This window comes from Plectropomus leopardus, chromosome 11, assembly GCF_026936395.1.
Source record: "Plectropomus leopardus strain MGB_pleo_1.0 chromosome 11, ASM2693639v1, whole genome shotgun sequence".
Taxonomy (NCBI): Eukaryota; Metazoa; Chordata; class Actinopteri; order Perciformes; family Serranidae; genus Plectropomus; species Plectropomus leopardus.
Genome location: NC_142186.1, coordinates 10777297 through 10791458, shown reverse-complemented (window position 1 = coordinate 10791458; position 14162 = coordinate 10777297). Strand labels below are relative to the sequence as shown.

Below are 14162 nucleotides of genomic sequence, written 5' to 3'. Positions count from 1 at the left end.
ATGCATTAGTAAGAAACTTGTCTTAAATGTCCATACAGGCTGAATGGGCTATGAATAACACGTTTATGATCAGAGTATTTTTTTCATATCCTGAATATTATCATAACTGGGATCAGCCTCATGAAGCTGGTTAATTATGTACATGTAACTGCACTCCAAGTATTTATTTATTGCAGGATATGTAGTCTGTGTTTACTACTGTATTGCCAAGCATTTATATTATAGCTGCCAATGACTTTACATCATTAAAATCGAAACCTTTAAATTGAAACAGGATTTTTTATAAAATTCTCTGGCATTTTCCAGGTTGTGCATACTTACACAGCCATAAAATGGGTAGGACTAAATGTTTTTTTTTTTGTTTTTTTAAACACTCATTTTTCTTGACACTCAGTTTCATTTCTCTCAGGTCATGCAAGAAAGTATAATAGTATTTCTATGCTAAATATATAAGGGGAAATAATTTGATGTGAATTCTTTATGTTTTCCTGTTTTGGACTGCAGCTCCCTGCAAAACACAAAACTTAGCATTGGAGAGGAAAACATCCCAGTCATCAGAATACAGTGTTGATGGTGTCAAATATACTTCTGATAGAGCTGTTGATGGAAATCTGATGAAATGTGCTCACATCTTGGAACTACACGACACCTGGTTCAGAATTGACTGCTCTGCAGAATATCTTGCATCAGTATCTACAACTTAAACTGTTGCTGTTTTAAACGGTTCAAGATCTACATTGGGAACTCTCGTGAGAACAACGGGTCCGCCAACCGCATGTAATACCTTATATTACTTTGCATTGCTTTATCTTGCAGTTTCAGGCTTTGACATGTCAAACACATGTTTTAGATAGGTTCTGCACATAATGTTATCTTACTGTATGTTCATTACTCTCTTCCAGATGTAAAAACATCACAGACTTGACACTGGACATTTGGTTTCAGGTTAAATGTACTGCAGAGATGTCGGGGCGCTACATCACTGTGTTCTCACCAGATAGAAAGAATTTCATTCTGTGTGAAGTGAAGATCTACGGCACAAAAAGAGGTACAATATGTCCTCTTATTCTAACATATTTTCAGCCTATAACTTAGAAATAAGCTAATGCTTAACTGAAATGTATTCATTACAGTCAAATATGGACAAATGCAAATTAATTCAAGAACAGATAGTATTATGACAAACAGCAAAAAACCCATCACAGTGAAATGTGTTAATAGCTTACAGATTTGCATGGCTGAAGGTTTGATGTGTGAGTAATTACATCCTGATGTATGTGATGCACATGGGCTATTATGAGACAACGGATTTCAGGGCAGAGATATGCAAAGAGCCCCACCAGCTCTTCTACCCAGGAGAAAGACTCACAGACTCCTTGGTTGTTCTGCTTCTCTTTTAGGCACTGTTGTGTCTCTTTGTGCTCATTTTGAGTCTGCTCGGTATGTGTTAATTTGACATCAACATTTTGCAACTTAAGGCCAGGCTTGTCAGCTTGTTCAGTAATCCACCCATGATGACTATCTATTCTCCCAAATTTCACACCATAAAAGAGGATGACAAAATCATTTGAAATATTTAATTATTTCAGTCCTAGGGTCACAGGATTCTGCCTGAAAACTGACAGGCCATGCTTCATAAATCACATCATAAGAGCTAAATTTGTGTTGCACCATTCTTTTGTTCTGTCAGATTTTCTGGTAAATCTTCCCATGTCATACTCTATCCTATATATCCTGTCTATCCTTGTTTATATTCTGAAATTTAAGAAGAGTAACCATCGCAGTGAATGGGAGTTGAAAGAGTCATCTTTATCTCAAGGATGAAGCAATTATTATCAGAAGCTATTTGTTTAAAAGTTTTAAAATCCTCATTGCATGTTCACCCTAATCCTGCTAAAAAATGCTCACATATCTTTACTTATTTAGTTTCCTTTCACTTAAAAACTTTTATACTTTTGATTATTTCTAGAGTCGCCCTTTGAGCTGATCACAGAGAGCAAGACGTGGGAAGATGCCCTGTATCACTGCAGAAACAGAGACATGAATCTGGCTTCCATTGTTGATGAAGAGACCCAGGCCGGGGCTGAGCTGGAGACAGAGAAAGCCCAAACTGCCTTTGTGTGGCTGGGCCTTCGCTACACCTGCACCCTGGACTTCTGGTTCTGAGTCGATGATCAGTATGTGAAACTCGATCACTGGGCTCCAGAGAGTAAGATAGAAGAGTGTGACATGAGCAGAGCCATGGAGACAGAGGGGGACCATCGCTGGTCCAGCAAACATGACTACGGCAAGTTTAACTTCATATGTGCAAATTGAAGGAAATCAGTGTTTTGTTCTTGTCAGCTCTTTTTAAAAAAAAAAATCTGATCCTCTGATATGTGTTGCACGTGACCGGTTGAGGCCAGGTGCAGCAGTTTTCCACATACACGTGATGTTACAATGGAACAAAAGAAGCCGAGAGCATGTCCCCTTTCACCTGTGTAAACATGGATCACTACAAAACAAATACTACATGCTTTTTAGTAACTGCAGTAGTTTATTTAGTATCTTAGGTCATAGATGCACTCATTGTGTAAATGTTTGCAATATGTGTAAAGTTTTGTCAATATATCATTTTTTATTTATCGTACTGTAGTATAACAATGAAATGGTTGCTAAATATTTTTTTGCTGTTTTAAGAGTTTTCCATTGTTTTAGAGAAAAAGTAATAAGTAATGTTAAAACATTGAGAAAAGTTTTTTTTCTTTGAAATTCTTTTAATGAAAATTATTTCATGACATTTGAATAGATCATCCATATTATGTTGATTCATTTTTGTATGGAAACTGTTTGTTCACATTAATGTAAGCCTATGGTAACCTTTTTTAGGCTGCGGACTGCGCACTTGCGTTTCACAAAATTTGTTTTTAGCTAGGTTGTAGTTCTAATAAATTAATAGTATAATGTCATAAAAAATGAATTTGAAAAGTCATAGTATAGTATTTATAAAAAGTCATATTAATGTCATTAAAACCTGTAAGATGTCCCAAAAATCAAAAAAGTCCAATCTAAAAAGTCACAGTACATTAGTGTGTCATAGAAAAATCCTTAGCCATTCTCAGTCCCACCTCCCTAAAATGTCCCTCAGACTTTGCTAACACCTGATCTAAGATTTTGTGTTAAATCTTAAATGTTATGTTCAATAGGTGATTGCGGACCTGATTTTTAGGGTGTCATTATCAGATTCAATAAAAGCCCAGATGTATTTGGGTGATTGATTCCCGTGACGTTGATGTCTCATCATATATCGGAACCTTTCTGCCGGAACCATTAATCTTGGACCTTGTTTTAGTCGTGGACTTTATAGTGAAGGACTGCGCTGTAAACAAACAGTACACGAGCTCCAGCTAGCTGTGGTTTCGGATCTGGATTAATTTCGGGGAAATAATCATATTTTTCGGGTCCAGATGGAGATATTTGGAAGCACGTTCGATGACTCGATGTTTGCGGAGGCGCGAGACCGAGTGTCCGTGGCACTGTCGCATTATAACGCCAAACTGTGTGAACCAGAGGTGAGCGGCACCGGTTCACACCGGCTCCACTGGTGTCTTCACACACCGCACTGATGTGTGGAGAACATGCTGCACATGGATGAAGTGACGCTGTCTGAGAGGCTGTATGACGGGAAAAGCTATCGATAAGGAAAGCTGCTAGCTAGCAAGCTAAGATTGATTTGACTCGCGCGGAAACGACATAACGTTACACTTAATATTAACGCGCATGCCTACAAGTTCATATAACATGACAAAAGTAAAGAAGAAAACCCAAACAAAAACCACAGGCCAAGACAAATACTATAAATAAGATGAATTAAATATTAACCAAAATATAAATTACATGTAACACTAAAAGAAGGCTTCTGCATACAACTTAAGACTGGATGAAAACTCCAAAATGATATATTTTCTTAATAGACTGTTCGTCATTTATTAAAAGGGAGATGGAGATGAAGGTTAAATCTGTTTTTAGTACAGGCGAGGGAGTTAAGTTTTGTGATATGGCTCGGGAGGGACTTTCAGCTTTAAATAGTCATGTTTTTTTATTTATTTGAACTACCCTCTGAACCTCCAAAACACACACATGGGTTTGAAAAGTATGTTTTTTCGTAAAAATTCTCCAAAGTCACACTATTAATCACTTACTGACACTGGACAATATGGTTATTTAAGGTGGAGGGAGTGTCATGCAGGAAAAAAACCTCTGGAGAGTGTCATGATATGAAAAGACGTCATATCACAGCTACCCCTCTACTCTGATAAATAAAGTACAGTCCCTAAGTTTATGACCTTTACATATGGAGAAAAACTGTCATGCTTTTTACATTAAATGACATCGTTCGGGACATTTGGTGGATATGTTTCAGTAAACTTTATTAATATTGCTTCACATTATTTTTATGGTCGTGTGTATGTAAATGTGTCATGCATAAAGTGTTTTTACTTGTCATCTTTCTTCATTTTTTCCTCTCTGCAGTGGTTTTGTGAGAGTTCAGCTCTTGACACAGATGATCCTTTGGAGAAGCAGAAAGTCTACAAGTTTCGAGGTGACTTGGCTGTGAGACAGGGGAACCATCAGGTAATTAAGCAATCAGTTTATTCAGTCATCTATGATTTCAAGTACGTACTTTCACATTTTATCAGTCAGCTATTATGCAGCACTGTTGTCATGGGCCAGTATCTAAACGTTTCTGTAGAGCTGCAGCGGCAAAAACAACACACAGGACTGGTTACATTACCTGAAATGTGAACATTAACATATTCAGTGCAACAGAGCATAACCAAAATACATTCTTTTAACATTTCCTGACAACGTGGAAAAGACTTCTGAAAACACATTTAGCTCCATTACACCAAAAAAAAAGAAAAGAAATCTAGATTAAATTGTTGAAATATCAAATACAGCTGTAATCTGATAGGATTTCAACTTTTACAGAAAGCCTTGGATGCATACAGCAGCTGCCTGCAGTGGATCGCTGACAACAACCTGACCATCAGAAGAGATGTACTGGAGGGAATGGCCCGATGCTGCACCAAACTGGGACAGAGAGACAGGGCACTTGAACTTGCCCACTTACTGGTAATTCTTCTGTGAGCTTTTTTCATGCAGAAGTAACTGGAACAGTCAGCTGTTAATGTGAAAACTGTGGATGTTAAAGAAAAAAAATCCAAAATAATCACATTGCTATTCTGTTCATTTGATGAATGTTTATTGTTTGCTCTTACTGCCATGAACTTGACATGTATGCCAATATCAAAGACAAAAACAATAATTCACAGTTCCAGATATTTTTTCTGGTGTAGGAGGTGTATGGTAGGTGAGTAATTTTTTTAAACTAAATATTTATAGGATGTGCATTGTTTGTTACAACACACTATGTAGTCCACCGAGTAAGGTCGGTTTTTGCAGTCTGTGTGGGTTGTTTTCTCTGGAACTGTGGAGTTAGTTTCCCATAAATGCACCACCCCTGAAGACTTTTTCCTACTATCAAATAGTAAGATAAATAAAGCTTTAGTTGATAAAATGTTTTTCTGTGATGGATAACATTTTGGAAGAAGCAAGTTAAATTTTGTAGTTACTAAAATGTCAGTAAGACATCAGTATCAAAGCACTGGCTGAGTAAATGGCCAGAACTCAGTTGTAATGTGTAAATGATCTTTTTCCAGGGCAAAGAAGCTTCTAACACCTGTCATCTGACCTGCCTCCTGCTGCTCAAGGTCCGCATTAGCGACACACATGCACACACACACACATTTTTTTTTATTTGTTGGTTCCAAAACTTTTTTTTGAAAACATAATAACATTTTTATTTAATTAAAATGTAAATTGTTTACTGAAGGTCAGCATCTACCAGCATTTTGGAGACATGGGATCAAAGATGTCGTGTCTGCAGCAGCTGTGTAGCCTCCTGCCCTTCAACCCCTGGCACTGGTACAGCCTGGGACAGACGTGTGTGCAGCTGCTGAAGAGCAACACAACTACGGGTAGGATGGAGTCGATCCCTTTCTTATCAGTCAGTTATCCAGGAAAATGGCTTTGATGAATAAACAGTCTTGCTCTGTTTTTTTTTAAGGTGCTGTTTGATGAAAATTAAATGACTCGTTCTCACGGTATGATCTGCTGTATTTGCCTTTATTAGGACCGTGTTCCCCGCAGAGGTGTGAATCAGCAGAAGAGCAGAATGATGGAGACACAGAAGAACAACAGGAGGAGGAGGCCACCGACCTGGATGAGGACAGAGTCTGGCTAAAAGCGTGCACCTGTTTCATCAGGACAAGGTACTGCTTAGTGATTCTGATCTCTGTGCTTCATATACTGTCACATACACACAGCACGTAAAACATCAGCAATCCTCTGTGCAGTAATTCAACTGCAATGTTCAGTATTTATACTCCCCAACACCACTCTCAAATGTATGTGAAACATATAACGCATACTGTTAATGTTTCCTATTTCTATTGGTGTATATATTGTGTTGAACATTGTAGTATGTTGCATATTTTTATATTTATGAAACTTAACATGCTAGAATCATACATTGTTATGTCGCATGACGCACAATTTTATTTGTATTTTTTATATCTTATTTTCATGCTTCTTTACTATTGAGAACTAATCATTCAAATATGTCTCGACTTTTACTTAATCTGATATTGACTTCCTAATTACCAGGACTGAAATCACCTATTCAATATAACATTTAAAATTGAACACAAAAATCTTAGACCAGGGAACAGGAAGTGTTTTTTTCATGATCTTTAATGGCATACTATACAATGACATTTTTCATGACATTGACGATACTTTGAAATTTTGTCATGATTTTTGATAGCATACTATACTATGATGTTTATTCATGGTTTTATAATGACATTCTATATGAATGTTTTAAATTGTTTTTGATGCAAACTATACTTTGATGTTTTTTTGTGTGTGATTTTTTTAATGACATACTATACATCTATCACATTTTTTCATGGTTTTCACGACTTTCGACAGCATGACATTTTTTCATGATTTTTGATGGCATGCTGTATTATGATGTTTTATCTTGATTTAGACGTCATAGTTTATACTATGAGTTCTTTTCATAGTTTTAGTTGACATACTGTAATATGACGTTAATTCATGATTTTTCATGGCACACTAGACTATGTTTTTAATGTTTTTTGATGGTATTCTATACTACAACATTTTTTCAGGATTTTTAATGACATACAATATTATGACATCTTTTCATGATTTTCAATGACATTATATTTTAATGGTTGTTTTCATGGTTTTTGATGACATCCTGTACTATGATGTTTTTTTTTTTGTGATTTTTAATGATATACTGTTCTATGGGGTTTTTTCATGATTTTTGATGATATGCCATACTATGGCGTTTTTTAAGGATTTGTGATGAAATACGTCACTATGACTATACATTGATGTTTTTCATGGTTTTTGATAACGTGATATACTATACATTTTTTTCATCATTTTGATGGCAATCGATAATATGACCTTTATTCATGATTTTTGATGACATCCTATACTATGACGTCTTTTCATGACATACTGTCTGACATTTTAATTAGGGTTTTTGAAGATATGCTATACTATGATATTTTTTCATGGTTTTTGAATACATACTTTGATTTTTGTAATGATTTTTTTTCATACTATACTATGGCATTCTTTCAAGTAGCGTTGATGATATACTCTGCAGTGACCCTTTTTTCAGTATTTTTGTGACATGCTCTTTCATGACCTCTTTTCATTATTTTTGATAAAATACTTCACTGATTATATTTTAATGATTTTCATAGCCTACTATCCTATAGCTATTTTCTACATTTTTTTTTTTTTACCATTTTGTAATTCTGTTTGCTTTACTCTAGAGTGATTGTGATAAACCACAATTTTGCTCCACCATCTGTGTTTGATTTTTTCTAATTCTGTTATTTTTTTAATGTCATTTAAAAGAACAGCTGACCCTGATGTTGTGTAAACTCATCAAAGAAAAAATAAATTAAATTAATTTTAAATGAATTTACATTAATTTATTGAAATTTATTAAAATTATTATTTTTTCTTATTTAATTAATTAAAATGGCTAACTTTAATCAGCTGTTCCACACATCAGAAATTCAGGCAGATAATTTGCAAAATATCATCTCAGTGTAATCTGAGATGCTACAGGTAAATGTGTGCTCAAACCAGATATTTTTCTGACTATGACTGTGTCTTTGTCTTTTCTGTCTTCCTCAGACTCCTGTTGAGAATCCTCCGCCAGCAGCAGTCCTCCTTTGTGTTGCAGCGCACTGAACGCGCCCTGCAGACAACAGATGAGCTGTTGCAAAGTCTGAATCCCAAAGAAACAACCCTGCAGGCTCTCGCTGAGGTCAAGACACGTGCATGGTTTTGTGTACACATGTGATGTCAAGGCCTGACAGTTTAAGTTTAGTTTGGAGCTGAGTTTAAGTCAGCGGACAGTCATACCACAGTGACACACTTACACTTTCTGTTTGATCGTTTAGGTGATGTCAGAGGACCTGATCCCAGAGAAGATGAGGGAGGACTACCAAGACGGAGAGAGTCTGGCTAGTGTGTGTGTGCAGAGCTTCAGGGAGCGCTGGTGGAACAAGATCTTACTGACTGGGGTGCTGGAGACTGATGGCCGTCAACATCTGACGCAGACGGACACAAAATCCTGATGCTCCAGTGATGCCTGTTTAAAGCAAAGGAGGGACTGAAGAACATACTAAGGTTTCTGTCACTGTATAGATCCATCAAATAGCAACTGAAACAGACTGAGAGAGCTGAAAGCCAGATCCAACTCCTAAAAGTTGGGCATTATTGATAATATTACAAATCCCCATACATGTAGAAATACACAATACAGGTCAAAGGCTGAATCTGAATTCTGACAATATCAAAAATACCAAAAAGCACAACATTTAAAAGTATAAATAACTCTCTTAATGTAACAGAATGGCTTATGCTTGCCTCTTCACTTAATTCAAGCACAGGGGGGAGTGCACAGTGAATGTAGTTGTTAATCGTCAGGCATCAGACAAACCTATTAATGTGTCTTAACCTTCATACTGTGTGTAATGTAATTCATGACAGTAAGGCTGCTCTGCATTGACACAGGAAACATATTAAGACATTTTAAACTCTTTGAATGTTCTACCTAAAATTTCTTGTATGCCTTAACATGGTTTTATGTTTAAAATTATTTTTGATAAAATGACGTACAATATCATTTTTGCCATCCTTTGTTTAGGATGACATACCATACTGTGACGTTTTTTAATATTTTGATGACATAGGATGCTTTGACATTTTTTGGGGCGGTTTGTTGACATACCATACTATGACTTTTTATCATTGTTTTGGATGACAAACTATATGATGTTTTTCATGATTTTTTAGGACACACACTATGACATTTATTTCATGATTTTCATGACTTTCAACGTGTTTTTTTGTGTGATTTTTAATGACATACTACATATACTATGATGTATTTCATGGTATTTGCTGACATACTATTCTGTGCTGTTTTTTTAAATGATTTTTTTAGTCTACTGTGATGTTTTGTTCATTATTTTTGGTCACATACTACGCTATAACATTTTTTCATGGTTTTTGATTACGAAACTATACTTTGATTTTTGGGGACTCATACTATGATGTTTTTTTCATGATTTTCATGACTTTCGACAGCATGACATTTTTTCATGATTATGTCTTATCTTGATTTAGACAACATAGTTTATTCTATGAGTTTTTTTTATAGTTTTTGTTGACATGCTACAATGCGTTGTTTGTTAATGTTTTTTTGATGACATTCTTTACTACAACGTTTTTCAGGATTTTTAATGACATGATTTTTGAACAAAATACAACACTATGACATTTTTGATCATTTTCATACGCCATACTATATTATGACATTTTTTATTGTTTTTGAACGACATAGCATTCTATCATGTTTTTGATGACATACTACACTATGACATTGTTGATACACCCCTTATCCTCATCCTCGTCCACACCCTTGGATATAGAGCTGCATACAGGGGGTGGGGGTGGGGATGGAGATGTGTGTGTGTGTGTGTGTGTGTGTGTGTGTATATAGAGCTGTCTCTGGTGGAACATGCAGTACATCACTTTGATCACAACTGAAACATGAGTATCCTCTATACAGACTGTGGGGGCATTTTTTAATATACATACAGTACATGAGCCCCACAGGATGAATCGTAATGATGCCACCATTAGGTTGAAATTTGTAGCTCTCACTGTAAAATAAAGTGAGAAAAAACATAAAATATATAGAACTTTGTCAATAAGAAGCAAGAAACTTCAACAGAAAAATGCCAGTTGTCTTTACTAATATTGATTTATTTGTTCCCAGAAAATATAGGCTCATTTATTGGCCTGACCTTTTGGGTCGTGCTTTTTGACAGACGTCTCTTCTCATACTGAATTTTCCACGCCAAGAGCTTGGACGATTATCGGCCTGACTCATATATCAGTCGAGTTTAGACAGCCGTCACTGCAGATACTGAATTTTCCGTTTCAACACCATATGACCATATCAGCCGATATTGTAGTAATGCCATAAAATATAATTTGGCTGTAGATACATACAGTTTAGACACTGATTGTGATATTGCAGAACAAATTAAGACATGTAAAGTTGAGTGATATATCGTTTTGGCCGATAAATCAGGTGAAGCAGTCCCGAAACAGTTAAAACCAGTATTGGCAGATGCGTCTGGTGAAATCAAGGAATATCGGAAAAAAATATCAAAGTAAAATCTGAGGTAATTTAGAAACTGTGATGTAATAATGTACTTTGTTCATTAGAGAGTACTGACATGTATTAATTGAAGTGTATGCTATTTAGTTTGTTTGTTGTCTCCTTGTCTTGTATATGTATCGTTCTCACAGATTCTGGCATTATCTGTTAAATTTCAGCCATGGGTCTTGCTGCAGCATAACCTCTTCCCTTGTGAGGTTCAAACTGCCAACCTTGGAGACTCCAACCGGCCGTCTTATCCCCTGAGCCACGCATCAGTTACTTATACTATTTTGGACGTTCCATTTACCTTTCACATTTGGACAACAACCTTTAAAAGTCACCTGTCCCGAATAAGGTTCAATCCCACAACCTCAAATAAAAGAATAGAATAGTATAGAACAGAATGCCTTTATTGTTATTGTACATAGAATGTACAACGAAATCATGAGTGCTACGTCTGATCAGGTGCAGTAAGAGGACATGCAAATTTAGAATAAAAGCACTTATCAAATATTTGAACAGCAGACACACTTAGACAGATTTGTCATATTTGTTAAAAAAATAGACTGTATCACACATTGCACATCGATACTGAATTGCACTTAAGGGTGGGCTAGTGGAGTTCAGATTCACCAGCCTGATGGCCCACGGATAGAAACTGTGTTTGAGTCTGTTAGTGTGCGATTTCAGACTCCTGTATCTCCTACCAGAGGGCAGGAGAGTGAACAGTTGTGACCAGGGTGGGTGGAGTCTGGTGATTTTGTTAGCTCTGCAGAGGCAATGGGAGGTTGACCTCTTGAGGAGGCAGAGAACAGCCAGTGATCTTTTCTGCTGTTTTTATCACCCTCTGCAGAGCTTTTTTGTCAGCGGACGAACAGCGTACCACGCAGAGATGCAGTATGGTGGCACACTCTCGACGGTGGAGCGGTAGAGGAACACCAGCAGCTGCTTCTTCTGGAGCACTCTCAGGAAGTGTAGTCAATGCTGGGCCTTCTTCACTGTTGCAGAGGTGTTAGCTGACCAGGAGAGGCTCCTCGGAGATTAATACCACCAAGAACTTGAAGATGGAGACTCTCTCCACCTTGTCCCCGTTTATGAAAAGGGGGGGCAATATCAGCTCTGTGTCTCCTAAAGTCTACGATAAGTTCTTTGGATTTGGTGGTGTTATGAGTCGGGTTGTTGGCGAAGCACCACACAGACAGCTGCTGGATGTCATCCCTGTAAGCTGACTCATCACCATCACGTATGAGACACCAACCAGCCATGTAACCCACTGAGCTAAACCTCCTGACACTTCAGCTGTTCAAACTCAACATTCCAAATAGGTTTTTTGTTTCAATATTTGGAGATATTAAAAGTAAATATAACTTCAATATAATTGTTGTCCCAAATATACTCCCTGAGTCTGTATAAATCTTTTGCCAATATCATCTACTTTTGGATAGGCCCAAAACATGTGATAGAGGTTGGCTTTGTGGGAGCCACATTTAGCTGGTTTTGTGGTGCAGCTTTTGAGCATGGCTAATGGAAATCTACAGAGATTCTTCCACCAAATGTTCTCCATACAAAACATCTGAGTTTCCCTCTTCCATTTTTTTTTATATAGGATGTACTTATTACCACCACCTCCTGAAGTTCCTATTATTGTCCTGAAATTACTTTACGCCCCAAAGCTGTCCAACTGACCATTTTTTCAACATGCTAAATTATAACATTTTGTTTTGTTTTTTTGTTGAAGTTGTATACTTTGACTTGTCTCTACAAGATTTAAGCTATTTTTTTAACTTGTCAAAATTTGAAGTTTTTCGCCATCTTATAGTTAAGTATTTTCAGTAATTTTTTAGACTGTCATGTTATTTTATGGGGTTCTTGGCCGTGTGTGCAACATCCTGTGCTATGGCATGTCTCAGCACGCTATTTTATGTGGTTTTATGGGGGTTTCAGCTGTTTTTGGGACATGTCATATTTTGACCATTTTCACTATACTGTACTTTATTATGGCATTTTGTGCTGTTTTTTTGACATGCTATATTAATATATATATTATGGTGTTTTTGGCTGTTTTTGCAACTTTCATGCTATGGCATGTACTGACATGCTATTTTATGCAGTTATTAGCTGTTTTTTGGACATGGTCATATTTTGACATTTTTTGCCATGGTATAGCCTTGACCTTTTGATCATTTTTTCAACATGCATTATTATGTTTTTGCTGGCCATTCTTGCAACATTCTATGCTATGGCGTGTCTGGACACACTATTTTATGCTGTTTCGTGGTGTTAAAAACTGTTTTTGGGACATGTCATTTTCAACATTTTTTGCCATACTATAGCCTTGCCTTTTCGGTCATTTTTTCAACATGCACTATTATGGTGTTTTTGGCTGTTTTAGCAACATTCTATGCTATGGCGTGTCTCTGCAAGTCATTTTATGCTGTTTTGAGGTGTTTTAAGCTGTTTTTGGGACATGTCATTTTTGAAAATTTTTGCCATGCTATGGCCTTGCCCTTCGTTCATTTTTTTCGGCATGCCATTTCATGGTGTTTTTGCACGCTCTTGCAACAGTCTATGCTATGGCATGTCTTGGCGTGCTATTTTGTGCTGTTTTGAGGTGTTGTAAGCTGTTTTTGGTACATGTCACTTTTAAAATTTTTTGCCATACTATAGCCTTGCCTTTTCGGTCATTTTTTCAACATGCATAATTATGGTGTTTTTGGCTGTTTTTGCAACATCCTATGCTATGGCGTGTTTTGGCGCGCTAGTTTATGCTGTTTTAAGGTGTTTTAAGCCGTTTTTGGGACATGTCATTTTTGACAATTTTTGCCATACTATAGCCTTGCCTTTTCGGTTATTGTATGCTTGTTTGAGGTGTTTTCAGCTGTTTTTGGGACATGTCGTTTATGACATTTTTTGCCTTGCCTTTCGGTCATTTTTTCAACATGTATTATTATGGTGTTTTTCGTCGTTTTTGCAACTTTTTATGGCATGGCGTGTCTCTGCAAGCCTTTTTGTGCTGTTTTGAGGTGTTTTCAGCTGTTTTTGGGACATGTCATATTTTGACACTTTTTGCCATTGCCTTGCCGTTTCAGTCATTTTTACAACATGTATTATTATGGTGTTTTTCGGCATTTTGGCAACTTTCTATGGCATGGCGTAAATCTGCAAGCCTTTTTGTGCTTTTTTGAGGTGTTTTCAGCTGTTTTTGGGACATGCATTATTATGGTGTTTTTGGCTGTTTTTGCAACATCCTATGTTATGGCATGTCTTGGCACACTATTTTATGCTGATTTGAGGTGTTTTCAGCTGTTTTTGGGACATGTCATTT

General features: G+C 36.6%; 1 protein-coding gene and 1 pseudogene across 3 annotated transcripts; both read left to right on the top strand.

Moving 5' to 3' along the window:
* The first annotated feature begins 479 nt into the window (after nt 1-479).
* LOC148188206 (pentraxin fusion protein-like) lies at nt 480-2535 on the top strand (annotated as a pseudogene). The gene is made up of 3 exons (XR_015778047.1): nt 480-777; nt 903-1048; nt 1970-2535. The product of XR_015778047.1 is annotated as a pentraxin fusion protein-like (transcript).
* Nucleotides 2536-3312: 777 nt separating this feature from the next.
* c11h8orf76 (chromosome 11 C8orf76 homolog) lies at nt 3313-12948 on the top strand. Of its 2 annotated transcripts, XR_015777868.1 has the most exons (9): nt 3313-3551; nt 4513-4614; nt 4972-5115; nt 5703-5753; nt 5876-6020; nt 6176-6314; nt 8293-8425; nt 8562-8790; nt 11691-12948. XR_015777868.1 is itself a non-coding variant. In XM_042490447.2 (8 exons), exons 1-8 carry the CDS (start codon nt 3447-3449, stop codon nt 8736-8738), a joined length of 996 nt encoding a protein of 331 aa, XP_042346381.2. In that variant the 5' UTR covers nt 3313-3446; the 3' UTR covers nt 8739-9286. The 2 variants fall into 2 exon arrangements, 1 of the variants encoding a protein (XP_042346381.2); XM_042490447.2 differs by lacking the exon at nt 11691-12948 and having other exon boundaries at nt 8562-9286.
* The last annotated feature ends 1214 nt before the right edge of the window (nt 12949-14162 follow it).

Coding starts and splice junctions, on each gene's coding strand:
- c11h8orf76 (XM_042490447.2), top strand. CDS start 3,447: ATGGAGATATTTGGAAGCACGTTCGATGACTCGATGTTTGCGGAGGCG. Junction 4,615..4,971: donor TGAGACAGGGGAACCATCAG/GTAATTAAGCAA, acceptor CAACTTTTACAG/AAAGCCTTGGATGCATACAG. Junction 5,754..5,875: donor CCTGCCTCCTGCTGCTCAAG/GTCCGCATTAGC, acceptor TGTTTACTGAAG/GTCAGCATCTACCAGCATTT.